At 49.6% G+C, this 17,722-nt stretch overlaps 3 protein-coding genes and 1 pseudogene across 3 annotated transcripts; 2 read left to right on the top strand and 2 right to left on the bottom strand.

Moving 5' to 3' along the window:
* Window positions 1–4,325: 4,325 nt before the first annotated feature.
* Window positions 4,326–6,692, top strand: LOC125529680 (uncharacterized). The gene is made up of 3 exons (XM_048694107.2): window positions 4,326–4,645; window positions 5,175–5,348; window positions 5,977–6,692. Exons 2-3 carry the CDS (start codon window positions 5,259–5,261, stop codon window positions 6,451–6,453), a joined length of 567 nt encoding a protein of 188 aa, XP_048550064.2. The 5' UTR covers window positions 4,326–4,645; window positions 5,175–5,258; the 3' UTR covers window positions 6,454–6,692.
* An 85-nt stretch (window positions 6,693–6,777) lies between these two features.
* Window positions 6,778–10,319, bottom strand: LOC125529681 (uncharacterized). The gene is made up of 2 exons (XM_087542124.1): window positions 9,710–10,319; window positions 6,778–7,725 (listed from the first exon to the last, which is right to left on the bottom strand). The coding sequence occupies exons 1-2, from the start codon at window positions 10,317–10,319 to the stop codon at window positions 7,556–7,558; spliced, it is 780 nt and encodes a 259-aa protein (XP_087398250.1). The 3' UTR covers window positions 6,778–7,555.
* A 3,076-nt stretch (window positions 10,320–13,395) lies between these two features.
* On the top strand, window positions 13,396–14,887 carry LOC147986712 (E3 ubiquitin-protein ligase WAV3-like; annotated as a pseudogene).
* A 977-nt stretch (window positions 14,888–15,864) lies between these two features.
* Window positions 15,865–17,039, bottom strand: LOC147986711 (expansin-B9-like). Its single transcript, XM_087540127.1, has 2 exons — window positions 16,777–17,039; window positions 15,865–16,662 (listed from the first exon to the last, which is right to left on the bottom strand). The coding sequence occupies exons 1-2, from the start codon at window positions 16,952–16,954 to the stop codon at window positions 16,043–16,045; spliced, it is 798 nt and encodes a 265-aa protein (XP_087396253.1). The 5' UTR covers window positions 16,955–17,039; the 3' UTR covers window positions 15,865–16,042.
* Window positions 17,040–17,722: the final 683 nt, after the last annotated feature.

Genomic DNA, 17,722 nt, shown 5'->3' with positions numbered 1-17,722 from the left:
GTCACGGTTTTGCTTTCGTGAGAGGCACGGTCGTGCTTTCGCGAAAGTTACGGCCGTGCCTCTCCGAAAGGGAAAAAATACGCGTTTTTTGTTTTTTTTCTTTCGCGAGAGTCACGGTTTTGCTTTCGCGAGAGGCACGGTTGTGCTTTCGCAAGAGTCATGGCCGTGCCTCTCGGAAACGGAAAAAACGCGTTTTCTATTTTTTTTTCCTTCCACAAGAGTCACGGTTTTGCTTCCATGAGAGGCACGGTTGTGATTTCGCGAGAGGCACGGACGTGCCTCTTTCGGAAAGGGAAAAAACCATGCTTCCGGTCCGGTTTTTTCACACGGTTTTTTTCATCCAGTTTTTTCGTGAAAAAAAAAGTTCGTCAAAACCTATCAACATTAGATCTAGTTTTGAAGATCTCGACGCGAGGAATCCAACGGTGAAAACGGTTCGAGATTTGGACGCACGGTTTAAGAGATAAAACGTTTTGAATAAACAGATCTACGAAAAAAGGCAAAACTCCCAGGTTGCGACAAGTGGCGCGCTGCATGTACGCCACTTGTCGCGACCTGGAAAAGTAGAGTGCTCTTTGCAACGAGTACTCTTTAATTAATGATTTTGTCTACATCAACCTTTACGTAAAAACCTCACGTAAGTTTACGTGGGTCTAGCATTACTCCCTGTTAAACACTATTGGTACTAGAAGAACGCCCGTGCGTTGCAACGGGGCCACATTAACTTTAAGAGTTCAATATTACGACATTGGCGACCTTTTTAACCATCAAATTCTCACACACACAGACACACACTCTCCCTCCCTCTTCCTCACTCTCTATCCGCCTCTCCCTCTCTCTCTAACACACACACATATCCATCTTATTGGGTGCGGGACCATAATCCATCTATTTCACACATACACGCTAGTGCATAACAATATGGATTATGTGTATTATATTTGCCACCAGAACTGAGGGAATTAATTTCATGTAAATCGACCAGCCACAGCTCCAAGAATACGCGGACGAGGTGGCTCGGGTCGGCGTCGGCGCCGTCCAGCGGGGGCCACGGGCCTGCTTCCAAGTGCACGTGCAATGCACGTCTTCACAAATATTATAACCAGATGTGAGAAATCACATGCATAGAAAAGACATTCTGATAGCAATCCAAATACCATACTCAATTGAATACCTAACCTGGACAATACTCTTATTTCTATGCGCCAGAAAAAATGGAATAGCAAAGCTAAGTATGCCTACATACGCTCAGATTATATATAAGAATCTTGGGTGAACAATTGCAACAAAGCACTAAGCAGCGATAAATTTAAATAAAAAATCCATTAACTATGCAGGCAGCAGGCTTGTTACAACATAGAGAGATAGGAAAATGTCACCTCCAGTAATGTAGCGCAAAGGAGTGGAACGAAGCATGAATGAGCGGTTGTCTGTTCTTCTCCATGTACATGGATCGGCAGTAGAGGCCAAGTATATAAGTACTTGACTGAACTCCGCTCTTCGTGTACGGAGAGCCATGTCACCATCTCACCGCTGCAGCATGGGAGGACGGCTGGTTCACGTGACCCTCCAGCTGGGGGATCCATGGTGGCTGACCGTCGAGCTCGAGGCAGAGAAGTTGAGGGCAGCAGTGGCGAGATCCATGCCGGCCAACTGGGCGAAGAGGAGGTCGTCGGGGAGGGACACATCGGCAAGATCCGGTCACCACGCGACCTGAAGAGCAACATTGATCTCCACAAGCTGTAGGCCGATGGCGTGCTCCATCCCCTGCGATGGGGTGACCATGGCGGTGGCCACAGCTCCTCATGCTCGCCTCGATCTCGGTGACACACCCTGAGTGTAGGAGGCAGCAACGACCTCGACGAAATCATGGCCTCCATCCTGGAACGCATGAAGGACCTCGGCCCCGTCGCTACTCCTCCCGCCGTAGCCGCACGCGGCAGCGGACCGTGGGTAGGAGGGCAGGCGGCGTCACCTCGGCTGACGGCAGGGAGTAGCGTTGATTTCGGGTAGGTGGCATCGCGAGGATGGCCGCGGCCGCGGGGAAGCACCCCGATCATGCTGCCAGGCCAATCCTTCTCCTCCGATCCCCTATCCCCGAAGATTGCGCCGCCGCCCCGGTCGTGTTGTTTCCATATGCCATTTTTTCCTGTACCTAAACAAACGCGGGCGAGCGGATGGCAGAGTTTTGGTCCGCCCTCTAAAATTGCTAAACGCACTTTTGTGAGGATTATTGTTAATAAATGAATTCAATCATGTCGCTCTAAATAAATGGATTCAATCATGTGACTCTAATTACTTCGGATTGTTATGTGCACACTAAGCGGGGTGCAGTTAGGAAAGAAAATGTTTTTTAATTAAAGTGATTAAGTGATTTAAGGTAAGGTTAATTAATTTAGATTTGATTTTTAGTGATTGTTAGTAAAGTATGATGCGTCTTTAAAATCTTTTATTTGTTTCCTTAAAATCTATTATTTGTTTCCTAAAGAAATTTGCAACAATGGAAGGTATCGGTTGATTTGGATAAGTTAGTAAATTTAGATCCGTGATTGCGTGCACGTTTGGAAAGTGCTGATTTGCAAGGAAAGAGCTGAGGGGTAAATAAACCGGTGAATAAGAAACCAACATCGAAAAAAATCTACGACGGTTAACCTACGAAAAAAACCGGACGAAAGTGGTGGGACGAAAAAAACCTGAAAGCGAGACTATCAACTACTCCATTACCTGTCAATCTGAGACAACACAATGCGGGTAGATCCTCCACAAGTGACATAGCCACTCGACAAGCCAAAGCTTCAAGTGTTGTTGGGTCGGTAATGCCACGAATACTATTGCCGAAGCTCCCTGTTAACGATAATGCTCCATCTACGACCAGGCTACGCAAAAGTAATGTAATCTTTCTAACTATAATCCTCTCCTCCCTTGATTTCAACTGGGATGGGCCCCAGCCGCTAATCCTCATCTAATTAACTACCTCTACATCAGGGAGCAACTAGTTAATGAGCCTCGCAACGATCAGTGCCACTTGGCGCGCTCTCAGTCATTTGCCACATGTCGCGTTCTGGATGCTCTTTTCGGATTTTGTTTTTTTATTTTTTCGCATGTGTTTTCGGCTTTTTAAACGGGTTTTTTCCGACGTTTTGGTTTTCCCCGGTCTTTTTTAGCTTTTTGATCAAAATAAATTTTTGAAAAAAAAAATTTTGCGCGAAAAAACGCGTTTTTTTTTCTTTCGCGAAAGTCACGGTTTTTCTTCCGCGAGAGGTACGGTTGTGCTTTAGCAAAGAGTCACGGCCGTGCCTTTCGGAAACGAAAAAAACACGTTTTCTGTTTTTTTTCCTTTCGCGAGAGTTACGGTTTTGCTTCCGCGAGAGTCACGGCCGTGCCTCTCGGAAAGGGAAAAACAAAACGCATTTTTTGTTTTTTTTTTCTTTCGGGAGAGTCACGGTTTTGCTTCCGTGAGAGGCACGGTCGTGCTTTCGCGAAAGTCACGGCCGTGCCTCTCCGAAAGGGAAAAAATACGCGTTTTTTGTTTTTTTCTTTCGCGAGAGTCACGGTTTTGCTTTCGCGAGAGGCACGGTTGTGCTTTCGCAAGAGTCACGGCCGGGCCTCTCGGAAACGGAAAAAAAACGCGTTTTCTGTTTTTTTCCTTCCACAAGAGTCACGGTTTTGCTTCCATGAGAGGCACGGTTGTGATTTCGCGAGAGGCACGAACGTGCCTCTTTCGGAAAGGGAAAAAAACCATGTTTCCTGTCCGGTTTTTTCACGTGGTTTATTTCATCCGGTTTTTTCGTGAAAAAAAAAGTTCGTCAAAACCTATCAACATTAGATCTAGTTTTGAAGATCTCGACGCGAGGAATCCAACGGTGAAAACGGTTCGAGATTTGGACGCACGGTTTAAGAGATAAAACGTTTTGAATAAACAGATCTACGAAAAAAGGCAAAACTCCCGGGTTGCGACAAGTGACGCGCTGCATGTACGCCACTTGTCGCGACCTGGAAAAGTGAAGTGCTGCAACGAGTACTTTTTAATTAATGATTTTGTCTACATCAATCTTTACGTAAAAACCTCACGTAAGTTTACGTGGGTCTAGCATTACTCCCTGTTAAACACTATTGGTATCCCTGCAGATCGACGCCGCCAGTCCTCTACCGCCATTGCTTGCTACTGCCCCATCCGCACGAAAACCCAAACAGAAGGAAACCGGCCCAAAACAGTGAAAAACCGGACAAAACACACACGCAGAGAGAAAAAACGGACGAACTACATACAACAGCAGTGGGCCGGCCTGGTCGCTCGGCCTTAAGTAAGATAGGGCTCCGGGCCTTAAACAAATCCCTTCTCACCCTCACTCCCTGGCTCAACGCCGCCACGCTCCCCGATCTCTGGCCGCCGCCTGCTCCGGCGATTGGATCCGGGTCCGTCTCCCCCCGAAACCACCGCCGCCGAGCCCCGAGCGCAGCGACGCCCCCGCTCCGTCCTAGTATCTCCCGCCGCCGAGCCCAGTCAGGCCGTCAGACCAACTCCGGTCCGATCCTTCGCGCCACAGACGCCGACGACGCTGCCGCCCCCGATCCACCTCTTCCCCGAGCCCTAACAGCTGCAGCACTTCGACGCCGACACCACCTCTGCCCGCTTTCCGTCAAGGTAAAGGAAGGCTGTGTGCATTTTGCAGTTTTACAGATAATAATGTCATTGCCATTTAGAGGTCTCCCTTCTGCAAGTTAGAGATATTGTGTGATTTCTGTGCAGTTTACAGATAATCTGAGATGGACTTCTAACTTGTTGAGTGTATCCTGCCCAGCTAAAGAATGTGTATATGCACATATAAGATTAATCCACTGTTTTGGTGTGTATCTGTATGATAAACTGTGATGTTTTGGTGTGCATACACACCTTTGTTTATAGATATAAACTGTGATGTTTATAGACTCATTTGTCATAGCTCACCATTTGGTCACTTTCATATTGTAAATCAACCATAAAATGCCCAGCTCACCACCAGTTTATTTAGATTATTTCGGGCTAGTTTATTTTGCTTATTCAGTATTGCTTCTGTTTATATAGCTGCCCAGTGATCCCACTCGATTAATAAATTAAGTTCTGCATATTTCAATATTTGTTTCATTTATCTGTACAAATATTTATCACTCTTTTCTTCCCCTGTGCCTCATAGCTCGGATAGGAAAACAAGGATTTCGTCCCTGCCGTCGCCAGCGGCCTCTACCAGACCTCATCCTCCTCCGTCCAGGAGACGGCGATGGCGGCGAGGGCACTCGGGCTCGCTGGCCGAGCGCTCCTGCGACCGGTCGCCTCACCAGGCACCCAACGGCTGCTGTCGACTGACAAGGTACGTTTACCAGCTGCCCGTTCTAATCAACATCGCTCCCTTCCGATGCATTTCCAGCTAACTTGGTCTAAATGAAATTGTAAGTGGCAATACGATGGTAGAGTGAATTTGTACTGAAGCAGATAAATTCAGGAGTTAGGCAAGTGTGTGCGTGCCTCTTGAGTGGCACAATGCTTCATACTGATTCCGCTACAATGCTAGGAAATAGAAGAAGAGAAGAAAACATAGGTGTTCTTTTCATCATTTCCTTGTTTCTTGCTACTGTTCCACCTCTTGAGTGGCACAATGCTTCATACTGATTCCGCTACAATGCTAGGAAATAGAAGAAGAGAAGAAAACATAGGTGTTCTTTTCATCATTTCCTTGTTTCTTGCTACTGTTCCACCTCTTCTAAAGGTGGCCCTTTCCCTTTGCCATTGACAGCTAACCTACCAAACCAAGTCGAGTGCTGTTTGCAACCACAAATGCTACTCCATATAGCTTTGAATCTTATGTGATCTTACAGACGCATTACTATATACACACACCTTGTCTTGTTCATTTTTTCAAGTTTTGCTGAGACATCAACAAAGCAGTGGATCTTGTTATCTGGTGCTTGATAGTTGAGTCTCAATTTGTGCTTTTGCAGAACTCACTGCAGGGCCTTACGAACGGCGATCCGGTGAGCCGCCTCATGCAAACACGGAAGCAGAATGACAGCATTTACCGTCGCTTTGCTGAAAATGATTTCACAGGCGGCGGTAGCAGGTCTGGCCGATTAAACATGGAAATAACGTGGACAGCGGCTCCGCGAGTAAAGATGGATGTTCTACACATCACACCCAAGGAGAAAAAGACCTTTGTGACCGTGACGGACGTCAAGGAGAACAGGAAGGCCGGGGCTTCTGCTGGCTGCTTGGAGGATCGTAAAGGGCGGTCTCGTCTTGCTCGGTGCGCAGGTGAAGCAACAGGGAAACACATGGGGCGATCCGCCAGCACGATTGGCCTCAAGTCGATCGTCGTGAAAGTGAAAGGATGTTCCTTTTTCAGGAAGAAGAAGAAAGTGCTCTTGAGCTTTGCAGCCGGTTCCCGAGGTGAAAGAGTGAGGAGCCTTTCTCCTAAATAAGCCCTTCACCTGCAGGAACAAGCAAGAAGAGTGAAAATCAATATCCTGTCGGAAGGAGAAGCAAAAAGATCGACTGGTTCCCAAATAACATGATGAGCCTACAAGTATTTATGATTATTAGACAGTCTTAGATCGGCTCTTGTATAAGACATAAACATTTTGTTATTTCCTGTAATCCTGCTGAATTGATGTCTTTGTTTTGATCTGACATGGTTGCAGTTTCCTCTTTTTGTGGATTATTCTCTGTCGACAGCACTGCAAGTGTATCTGCTGAGATGCTACTAAGTAGTACTGGTAGGATGCGAACTGGTTATCTCACGTCAAACCTTTCTACACTAGCATTTTGCAAGAAGCAAAAAGTGTTTCAAGTTGCAAGTAATTTGAACGGCAATGCATCTCTCTTAGGTTTCTTAAGCAATGGAAGTATCTTAAAAGTGGGTAACTAAAATCTCTATTGTAGCTAGGAGTGGCTTCTCTGACATTGTTGGTTCAGACAAGAATGTAGTATTGTCAAGGAACTGATGAAAGATTAGTTGCAGCAAGGAAGACACTGAATCTTGACAGCATCAAACACAGACCATGCATGAGATGCTATGAATGTACCGAGATAAATAATTCCACGATTTCATTAATGAAAGAGTATCGCATATACTATAATAATGGACAGTTCATGATAGCAAATTCACAAACAAGAAAACGTAAGAAAGAAAGCACAGTCAACTCATGCTCCAATCAAAATGCAGAAACCACTGGATTTTTCCTGAATTTTGTTGCACATACTACTACTGTCTCCAATCATTTGGCTTGTGGTACATGCATGCAGTGGCGGAGCTTGAAAGAAATCTTTGGAAGGGCGAAGCTGTAAAAAAACAAATATGAAATCGTACGTATTCAACAAGTTAGATGTTGCAAATATCAAGTAACTTAGATAATTATATTGATCTTCTCCAGATTAGCTTACAAAATACATTTCTAATCAGTAGAGAATTAGGTTCACTACAAAGTTCTATTTAACCGTGGAACATTCAGTTCACTATTGACCAGCTCCAGAACAAAAGAAACTATACCCAAAATACTATTTAACCATGGAGGATCCAGTTCACTACAGATCAGCCCTTCGTTTCTTTACACCCTTAAAGTGCACAAGAACATCTTCATAGCTGTACTTCTCCATAATTTCACTCTCTATGTTTACTAGCAAGCTATTGGCTAGATAATCATCTTCCATAGTATTACGTAGCCTTATCTTGATGATCTTCAAAGTAGAGAATGCTCGTGTTATGGCGCTGCTAGAAGGAGGGCGCGAGAGGGCCGGCCGGGGGCCTTTTTGCCCACGGCCGGGCAAGAGGGAAGGGATTTCCTTCTTAATTCTTGCTTGATTAGACTGATACATCTCCTCTCTTTATATAAAGAGGTTTACTTGACTCCTAAGCAAGGCTTACTTGACCCCTAAGCAAGCGACCCTTATCTCTAATTAACCCTAAGATTAACGGGCTATACCGCCAGTCCAGGCCATTAGGCCCATTACGTACTCTAACGCTACACCCCACCTGGACATGCAGCTTGTCCTCGAGCTGCAGCCTAACCAACTTATAACCATGACTCAACGCAACACAGACCTAACACCTGAAAACAAGCCTTTTACATCTCGGCTTGTTTTATTACCCTCAACCTGAAATGGACTGGGATGATTTATTTTGAACCTCTTAACAAAAAGTGGATACCATCCGCACGTCGGACGTGCACGTGTACAGCCACCTGGATCCCATGGACACCATCTGGACAAAAGGAGTGCATGTATATGGCCACCTGGAAGTGGTCGCAAGAGCGACCAGCAGAGGCGCCCTCGCGGCGGCCGGCGACGGAATGCAGTGGTGCTACGCGGTGCGCTCTTGTCGGTGACACCATGCCTTCTCCCTGCCGGACGGTTGTTGGTCGGCACCGCACATAGAAGAGCGGAAGGCTGTCGATGGAGAATGGCGAGGAGGGGTGTGCCTCCCCAACCGCCGATGTCGCGGACTTTGAGGGCGCTGTCCGTGGGGAAAACAACATGCCCAAGATCCCCGACACAGCAGACGAGATCGAGGTCCTTTGCGCAGCGAAGCGCAACTGGGAGGAGCGGCAGCTGTAGACCACGCAACTCCCACACACGCCGACGCGCTAGGAGGCCGCGTGCAGCAGCCTGCAGCCTCACCGCCGCCGACACATGGCGGGTAGTGATCCAAGCTGGAAGCGGTGACGGCGACGGCGGGAACTTGATCTGCTGGATGGGGACGCCCTGGGGAAGCGGTGATGGCGACGGCGGGGACTTGATCTGGTGGATCGGGACTCCCGTCGGCGCGGTTGATGCGGGGCCGGAGCTGACCGGCAATGGCTGCTGCAGTTGCAGCGGCTGCTGCGGCGAAGCGCCGGGCGCGGAGGAGGTCGCCGGGAGCGGTGGCTGCCACTGCAGCCAGGGCGGGGCAGTGGTGGCGGTGGACGGCAGCTACTGCAGCGGCCCGGTGAGCGCGGTGGAGGCCACCTGGTGCGGCAGCTGCCATGGCAGCCAGGACGGGGGCGGTGGTGGCGGTGGATGGCAGCAGCAGCCCGGCGTGCGCGGCGGAGGCCGCCTGGTGCGGCGGCTGCCACGGCAGCCAGGACGGGGCGGTGGATGGCAGCTGCAGCGGCTGCTGCAGCAGCCCGACGAGCGCGGCGGGGGCCGCCTGGTGCAGCGGCAGCCACAGCGGCGCGGTGGCGGTGATGGGCGGCGCAGCCGGGTGCGGCTCGCAGGACCCGGCCAAGAACAGGTGGATCTCCTGGACCGCCTGTGTTAGGTCCCGCAGCACCCCGGACACCTCCTCCGGGATGAGGACGACGGGGGCAGGCGTGACGGAGGATCCCGGCGCGGGCAGGAGCGGGGCGACGGTCGTGGTGGTCGCCGGAGACGACGAGGTGACCGGCAGCGGAAGAGACGGGTTGGGCAGCGGTGAAGACATGATCGAACCGAAACTAGCTGATACCAAATTGTTATGGCGCTGCTAGAAGGAGGGCGCGAGAGGGCCGGCCGGGGGCCTTTTTGCCCACGGCCAGGCAAGAGGGAAGGGATTTCCTTCTTAATTCTTGCTTGATTAGATTGATACATCTCCTCTCTTTATATAAAGAGGTTTACTTGACTCCCAAGTAAGGCTTACTTGACCCCTAAGCAAGCGACCCTTATCTTTAATTAACCCTAAGATTAACGGGCTATACCGCCAGCCCAGGTCATTAGGCCCATTACGTACTCTAACAGCTCGCTCGGCACTTGCTGTAGAAACTGGAAGAGTTAGAAGCAATCGCAACAATCGATCAACCAAATTGTAGATAGAATGCCTCCCTGACTCAAAGAGATATCGACAAAGATTTGCTAAGGTTGACACATTTTTCAACTCCTTATCATTGGAGGCGTCCACAACAAAGTGTTTTAGCTGTTGCTCCAATCCATAGATTTCCTGTTGAGTGAAATCTGCTGGATAATATTTCTTCACCAACTCGCAAATATCATCAGCTTTGAAAGATCTGAATTTATTTTTGGGGATTAGAGTAGCACTTGTGGTCAAAAGATCCAGTACCTTGTCATTGAACCTGAATTCTAATTCATGTAGCTGAGTATCAAGTGTTGCACGAAATACTTCCACACGGAAATAATGTTCCTTAGTAAAACGGTCTGGTTGGCGACGAGCACGACCACCACGCATAATGTAAGTTTCCCCCAGATCTGGAATATCAATGGAATGATTTACACAGAACTCAACAACCCTATCAAAAAAGGCTTCCCAACCATCATCTGATCTCATTTCATCAAGATTCTGGAGTATGGAGTTGGTCGCTACATCCAGGGCTCCAGGCATCGTAGACTAGGCCTAGTTGATAAGCGGGCCTGTGCAGTTGGGCCTGTGGGCTGTATGTATACATAGGGGTAGTAAAAAAAATTCATTTTTGCTGGGGGGGCGATGGCCCAGGTTCGCCCCCACGAAGCTCCGCCATTGCATGCATGCATCCCTTGTGAGTGATTCTTTCGAAGCTTCAGAAAGCCTTAGGATGGAAAGAAAAAAATGCGATCCATTTTCCACAGTGCACATCCATCGACATATATAGACAAGATTTCCAGCCCTAGCATTGTAATTCACAAAATGGTGACGATATGACAAAACTCCTCTGCCACGGTTTTTCTCCGCAAACTTCCTATTCTTATGGACATGGTACCAACTCCACCGTCGGTACTACCGGCCTTGCTGACTGAATAGATATCATCTGTACGACGAGGGTCACCATATGCCACTGAATCTACTACCATACGTTTAAGCACGGTAGCAATCCTGACATGGGAACACTCCTTAGGTGATGGTAGAGGCCTTTGCTGTCCTCATAGCAGGAGGGTGAAACCTCAACAAACCCCATAACCTAACTACCAGCACATGGATTGAACATGATCTCAAGGTCCATGTTCAGATGCCTCAGATTAGTCTGGTTTCTAGTGAATCATAGCACCTGGAACAAACGCAAAAATAATACTCCATCTGATCCGAATTAAATGACACAACCTCTATACAATGTATATATGGAGGTTGCGTCATTTAATTCAGATTGGCCGGAGTAATCTATTTGAGATGCAATATTTGTGATAGAAAATTTTATAAAAGGAAGCATTTCTTTATAGAGCAAACCTGATCAACATTTAAAAGTAAAAATAGTTCTTTTTGTTTGTTTGATAGCTTATAAGGCTTGTCGCCCAGCAACTAGAAATAGTTTTTGCACACGGTGAAGAAGTCGAAACCATAATCATAAAACCTGATGGCTCTTTTTTTGCGAAATAATTCTTGCATTACTCAAATCAAATTCTACTCTCTAGACTTGCAAGCTCCATGACCTCATCCGGCCCCAAGCATAGCCAAACCATAGTTCGGCGTTGCACCCTACAAAAATTAGCCAAGGCGTGACTAACCATATTACAATTCTGATGAGTATGAGCAATGCAAGAATCCCTCTCCTCCATACTACCAATGATCTCTCCAATGATAAAAGCCAGTGGCTCTCATGTTTGACACAAAGGTTGCCTATGACAATGTCAAACATTCACTGAGCACAATTTGCGTTAGATAGTCATCAAACTCAAATTTGTTAAGATGTGGAGCGTGTAACATCATTTCCATGTCACAAAATCACAACAGCGCACACGCAAGCACTGCAACCAACACAATTCATCTTGTCTGCATAAACTTGACCAGGAGCACCATTTTATGTTAAACTATATAGACGAGCACCACTTAGCAACAGACACTTGAGATCGCCCGTATCGATGGACGCCATAAGAAAACAAGAGACAACTTGAGATCAAGGTATTTGACACAAGTGTTGTTTGGTCAAGTGAGATTGCAGAGCAGAAGAATATACTTGTCATCTTCACAGACAGTCACTTCTATCCGTGAAATCAAGAGCGGTGTGCTTGCACTTACTCAGTGAAAACGTTAATCCATCTACCACTATGATATTTATGATTTTTTTGCGGGGGATATTTATGATTTCTGCCAAGACAGAATTTGATTTCAAGATTGTCAAGTGCAATGTTACTTGTAGTGGAAGTAGACGAAAGTGTGTGCAAGACAATGGTCCAAAAGCTTGAAATACCTAGAATCTAGGATTTTAATGAAATGTATACATAATAATGTACTAGAAGGGTTGGACACGCTTTGTTCGCTGTTGGTGTTGTTGGGATTTCAAAAAGATAAAAACTGGTGGCGCGTGGGGAACTAAGGAAGATGATGAAGTGTGTTTTCTTTTTCTTATGACGTGATGTTTTGGTGGTTCTTGGCGGTGTGATTCTGTGATATCTGCTAATCAACCAATACTTATGTGAGAAATTTGTTGCGTTGACGATTGTATATACTATATTGGTGCTACAATGTCACATGTTGACGCTTTATTTTTTGATGGTGAGAGGATGCACAGACTGCTCTGTTTTTACAAGTTGGTTGTTCCCGACTAATTGAGAAATCGACCCAGTCAAAATAGTGAATCAAATCCAAAATCAGATATCTATAGTGCATGAGAGAGCTGGTTGAGAAATAGTTGACCCGGTCAAAGTCAGGAACTAAATCTAAAGTTGAACGCCTCACTTGAAGGGGAGAGATCTAAAATTAGGAAGCATAATGAATTAAAAATAGTTAACCTGATCAAAATCGTGAATCAAATCTAAAATTGAATGGCCCAATTAAATGGGAAAGCTCCAAAATTAGGGAGCATGGTGATTTGATGATTTTTATATTCCGAAAATGATTCGTTGTATTTCAATTTCAATATGTAAAAACAGTTGTTTGCATGTTTTGGACGCTATATATTTGTAGTAACTTCACTGCATGGATAAGGATAATAGCTTAAGGCTGGTTATAATGTGAGTATCATAGTTAGTATTATGCCTGCTAACTAGGCAAATTTGATATCAGGCAATCAAATGCGCTCGACGTCCGGGTTAAACAGTTCCCCGAAGGGAAACGTTTTGGGTAGTTCCTGCATGCATGCATGGGAAGATCACACAATTTGACGTTTCTATTTTATATCTAGATGTGAAATAGCAAATCTGTTCTTTCCGTATATACGTACCTCGGGCGGCTGGGCCAAACATACATAAGCCGATACATACGTACCTCGGGCAGGAAGAAGGTTCCCCGTCTCGCCGCGCCGCCGACGACTCCGCAGGCCCAGCTGGTTGGCTTGTACCAAGACGACGAGCCGTTGGGGCCTCTGATCGGCCGGATCGCCGGGGCCAGCCATTTCCGCCAAGCGACGTCACTCGCCATGGCTCTCCATCTCGCTGCGCCGCCGCGGACACCGTACGCCCAGGCCCAGGTCGGCGCGTACCAAGACGACGAGCCGCTGGAGCATCCTGCTGCCGCCGCGGCGCAGGCGCAGGCGCCGGCAGTCGACGGCGGGTTGGTCCTCAAGACGCAGTGCGAGTTCCCGGCCCTCGGGAGGGGCGCGTCCCGGGACAAGTTCGCGGTGCTCGTGCACGTCAGGGCGCCGGCCGACGTGGCGCGCGCGCCGCTCGACCTCGTCACCGTGCTCGACGTCAGCGGCAGCATGGACGGCCAGAAGATGGAGCTGCTGAAGCAGGCCATGGGGTTCGTGGTCGACCAGCTCGGCCCCGACGACCGCCTCTCCATGGTGTCCTTCTCCGGGGAGGCGACCCGGCTGAAATCCCTCTCACGCGCATGACGGTCGCGGGCAAGGCCCGGGCCAAGCTCGCAGTGGAGGGCATGGTCGTCCGATGGACGGGCACCAACATCGGCGAGGGCCTCCGCGTGGGCGCCCAGATTCTCGCCGGACGCCGGTACAAGAACGTCGTCGCCAGCATGATCCTTCTCTCCGACGGCGGGGACACGTTCCTCAGGCCTGGAGGCACAGGCACCTATCTGAACGGCAGGACATCGTTCATGCCGCCCCCCAATCGCACCGCGCAGGATTACATGACGCTCGTGCCGCCTTTGTTCACGCTCGCCGGCACCCGGCCCGGGCCGATCCACACGTTCGGTTTCGGCGCCGACAACGACGCCCTGGCCATGCACACCATCGCGGAGGCGACGGGCGGCACCTTCTCCTTCATCGAGAACCAGGCGGCGATCCAGGACTCGTTCGCGCAGTGCATCGGCGGGCTCCTCTCGGTCGCCGTGCAGGAGGCGCGCATCGCCGTGACGTGCCTGCACCGGGGCGTGCGCGTCCAGGAGATCAAGTCCGGCAGCTACGGCAACCACGTGGGCGCCGATGGCCGTGCCGCCTCCATCGACGTGGGCGAGCTCTACGACGACGAGGAGAGGCGCTTCTTGGTGCTCGTGCACGTGCCGAGAGCCCGGCCCGTGGAGTCGGTCACCCGCCTGGTCAAGTTGAGCTGCGCCTACAAGGTCGCCGCGACAGGGCAGGCGGCCCACGCGGCCGCACCGGCCGCGGTGATCCAGAGGCTGTTGGAGCTGGAGCAGCTGACCGGAACGCCCCCTCCGTCCATTGACGTGGAGCGGGAGCGCGTCCGGCTTGCCGCGACGCAGGACATCGCGGCCGCACGGGCGGCCGCCGAGGGGGGACAGCACGCCGGCGCCGCCCGGATCCTGGATTCCCGGCTGAAGGCCGTGGAGCGGCCGGCGACCCGACGTGCGAGGCGATCAAGGAGGAGCTGCGCGACCTGAGCGCGCGCGTGGGCAGCCTGCGGGAGTACCAGAAGACGGGGCGCTCGCGGCTGCTGGCCGGCATGAGCTCGCACGCGCAGCAGCGCGCGTCGGCGTCCACGAGCACCAACACCAATGCTCGGGCCTACCTGACCCCCAAGATGGAGGAGATGGTGGAGGCGTCGCGGAAGCAAAGCAGGAAGCGCGGCGGCAGCCAGCAGCCATGGAGCCAGCAGCTTAAACAGATCAAGCACGACCTGACCTGAGCGCGGATTTCTGATCGAAACAGGGCAGGGTGACTTTGGCTTTTTTTTTATTCGGGAAGTCTTTAGCTACTTTTACAAGTAATTTTTGGTACTCCTCTTTGAACTTGTTGTTTACGAGTTTTTTTCTCTAAAAAAAACCTTGTTATTATGAACCTTCGTCTAAATGATTGCCAAACAATCACGATGTGACCCAAATTCTACTGCGGTTTCTATTTGCATATTTGCCTGAAAATGCAACTTGCATTAGTTAATTTGACTCGTTGAAGAAGATGGGAGTGACACCATTGGCCACGACGTCGCCGAGCCCGGAGCGACCTAGATCCAAGGATGATGCAGCTGATTGTGCCGTTGCCTCTGCAGGAGAGTCGAAGGTTGATGGCGTGGGTGGTGGGCGCGAAGGGCTAGCCAGCTCCGGAGAAGAGGTCAGGCTTAGAGGGTTCGTGGGGGGACAGACATACATAGATGGTGGCTTGGGAGGACGTTGCACCATCGGTTGCGGGGGGCTCGGACGACATGGCAAGATGAAGAGGAAATAAAGGTGGTAGGAGGAAGAAGCAGCTAGGGAAAATATGAACTTACACCATTTTTGTTTGAGTCAATTATACCACTCATTCTTAAACGTGGCTAGAAAAGTTATTTTAGTCCTAAAATTTATGGTATACATTGAACGGGTGTTAGAACTTGATTTGGGCGTGCATATACGGTGTAAATTATGTTTGTATGCCGGCGAGGCGCGGGGCCCATAGTCTCGACTGGATGGTGGAGGCAAAGCGTGTGATCTGTTATTTTGTAACAATCACAAGCATACAAGAGCACGTGTAAGCGTGAAGGTAAGTATGATCGCCATAAAGAGACGACTGCTTTTTCTGCTGGCTTCTTCATCAGGTGTGTCTATAGAGTAAGGTCGTCGATGATGAAGCGAAGGGCTATGCTCATCTTAGTCCCAAATTTTCCAAAGGACATTAAGAAGGATAGTGTTCCAAATAATCAACAATGGTTATATTTTCAGGCCACCGAGCAATGGTTACATTTGGTTGAATGAACAAACACAAGCATGCATGCATCCACTACATCAACCTATATATACATCTTTATTTTAACTGGATTGCGAATGAAAAACAACTTGAATAGGAAATGTGTTGGTGATAGGTTTGATTAGAACTGGACGTCAGACTTGTAGGTAGTGTCGGCCGTCCAACCGGCGGGGATAACTTTGTGCGCAATGCGCCTCCTGCCGGACTCGGTGGTGAGGCGGAAGGAGAAGGGGCCCACGAGCGGCTCGACCCTGTCCACCCTCCAGATAGCCCCCCATGAGTGCTCCATCGGCTTCCACTGCTTGGACTTCTTCTCCCTGATCTCCATCTGCACGATGGTGCCTTCATGGGCGACGAACTTGACCAGCACCGCGAGGTAGTTGGCGTGGGAGCCCTTCTCCACGTGGAAGACGATCTTGGTGCCAGGCGCGTACTGGCACCGCACCCTCCTGAACTGCAGGTCGATCATGCCGGCGCTGCGGAGCTCCTGCTCCTTCCCCGGCTCGGCCATGGCGCCGAATGACCTGCCGGACAGGTCGAAGCGGTACGGCGAGAGGAGCTCGTAGTTCATGTCCGTGATGACCACCCCCACCGGCTTCTTGGAGCAGGCAGAATGGTTGGTGCACCTGATCTGGAAGCAGGAGCCGCAGCCCTTGCCGTCCTTGAAGATGGGGAGGTTGCCGCAGGCGATCATGCCGTTGTAGGGAGCCAGGTTCACGTCCTTGATCCCGCACGCGCCGCCTGCATGCATGTACGCACATGGCATGATCAACACACAAACTGTCGTTGAAAGTGAAACTGACATGATAGATAGAGCGTGTGTTGTGCCTGCCAGAGCGTGCGCGCGTCACGTACCGTTGTCTTCGGGGCCGGAGCCGGTGGGCAGGCCGTACCAGGTGGCCTTGGCGGGAAGGTACGGCTGGTTGTAGTCCGCCGTGATGTCGGGGCCGGGCGGCACGTTTGAGGCGCAGGAGCCGCCGGCGGCGAGCGCCGCCAAGACGGCAAAGGCTAGGACGCCGGAGAGAGATCCCATCGTCTTCTTGTCGACTTCCTCTTGTGCGTACGTGATTTAGTGCGGGCAGCTAGCGAGCTTCTGGTGAGTTGACAATGGTGTGATCGGGTGGCGTACTTATAGGCGACGAACGGTGTCACGGATGGATAAACGGCTCACATGCATGTTCGGGTTCGAGATTTCTTAGGCTCGTGCATGCGTGTGCGAGGTGAATCCTGTTAATCTTTACTCCCACCCAGAAGTAACGACATGTCAATGGCTGAAGCGTCAATCTACCTCCTCGTTGCAGACATGCGAAACCAGACGTAGTAATGACTTTTCGAGTGCCATGCGTGCGGTTATGCCGGCCGTGAACATGTGCGTGCGTGCATGCCGTGCGGTGTTGGCCCGGTCGGCGGGGGTTTCGTTTTATTTTACCTTGCGTGCTCCCGAGTCCCTACCGGCCGCCGCCTTCCGTTCCACACCGCGTCTCCAGTAGCTAGTCTTCACGCCTTTTGCTTCCTCCGTGAACAACCGACGCCTCGAGTTTAAGCATGCATACAGGAAAGCTCTGTTGATCAACTGGACTGCTAAATATTTGAACTAAAATCATGTACTCCCTCCGTTCACTTTTATAAGTCATTTCAGACAACTCCAAATAGGCTATTTTGTACTACATTGTTTGAAATGTCTTCAAAGTCTTATAAAAATGAACAGAGGAAGTAACTTATTTTGGGACGGAGAGAGTATGTTTCTTCTATAAAACAATCTGCTCAATTTATTACTAAACAAAAATATTGACAAATTACA

This window comes from Triticum urartu, chromosome 2A, assembly GCF_056163025.1.
Source record: "Triticum urartu cultivar PI428250 chromosome 2A, HENAU_Tu73, whole genome shotgun sequence".
Lineage (NCBI taxonomy): Eukaryota > Viridiplantae > Streptophyta > Magnoliopsida > Poales > Poaceae > Triticum > Triticum urartu.
The sequence above is the reverse complement of the archived record's forward strand: the minus strand, read 5'-3'. Positions and strand labels throughout refer to the sequence as shown.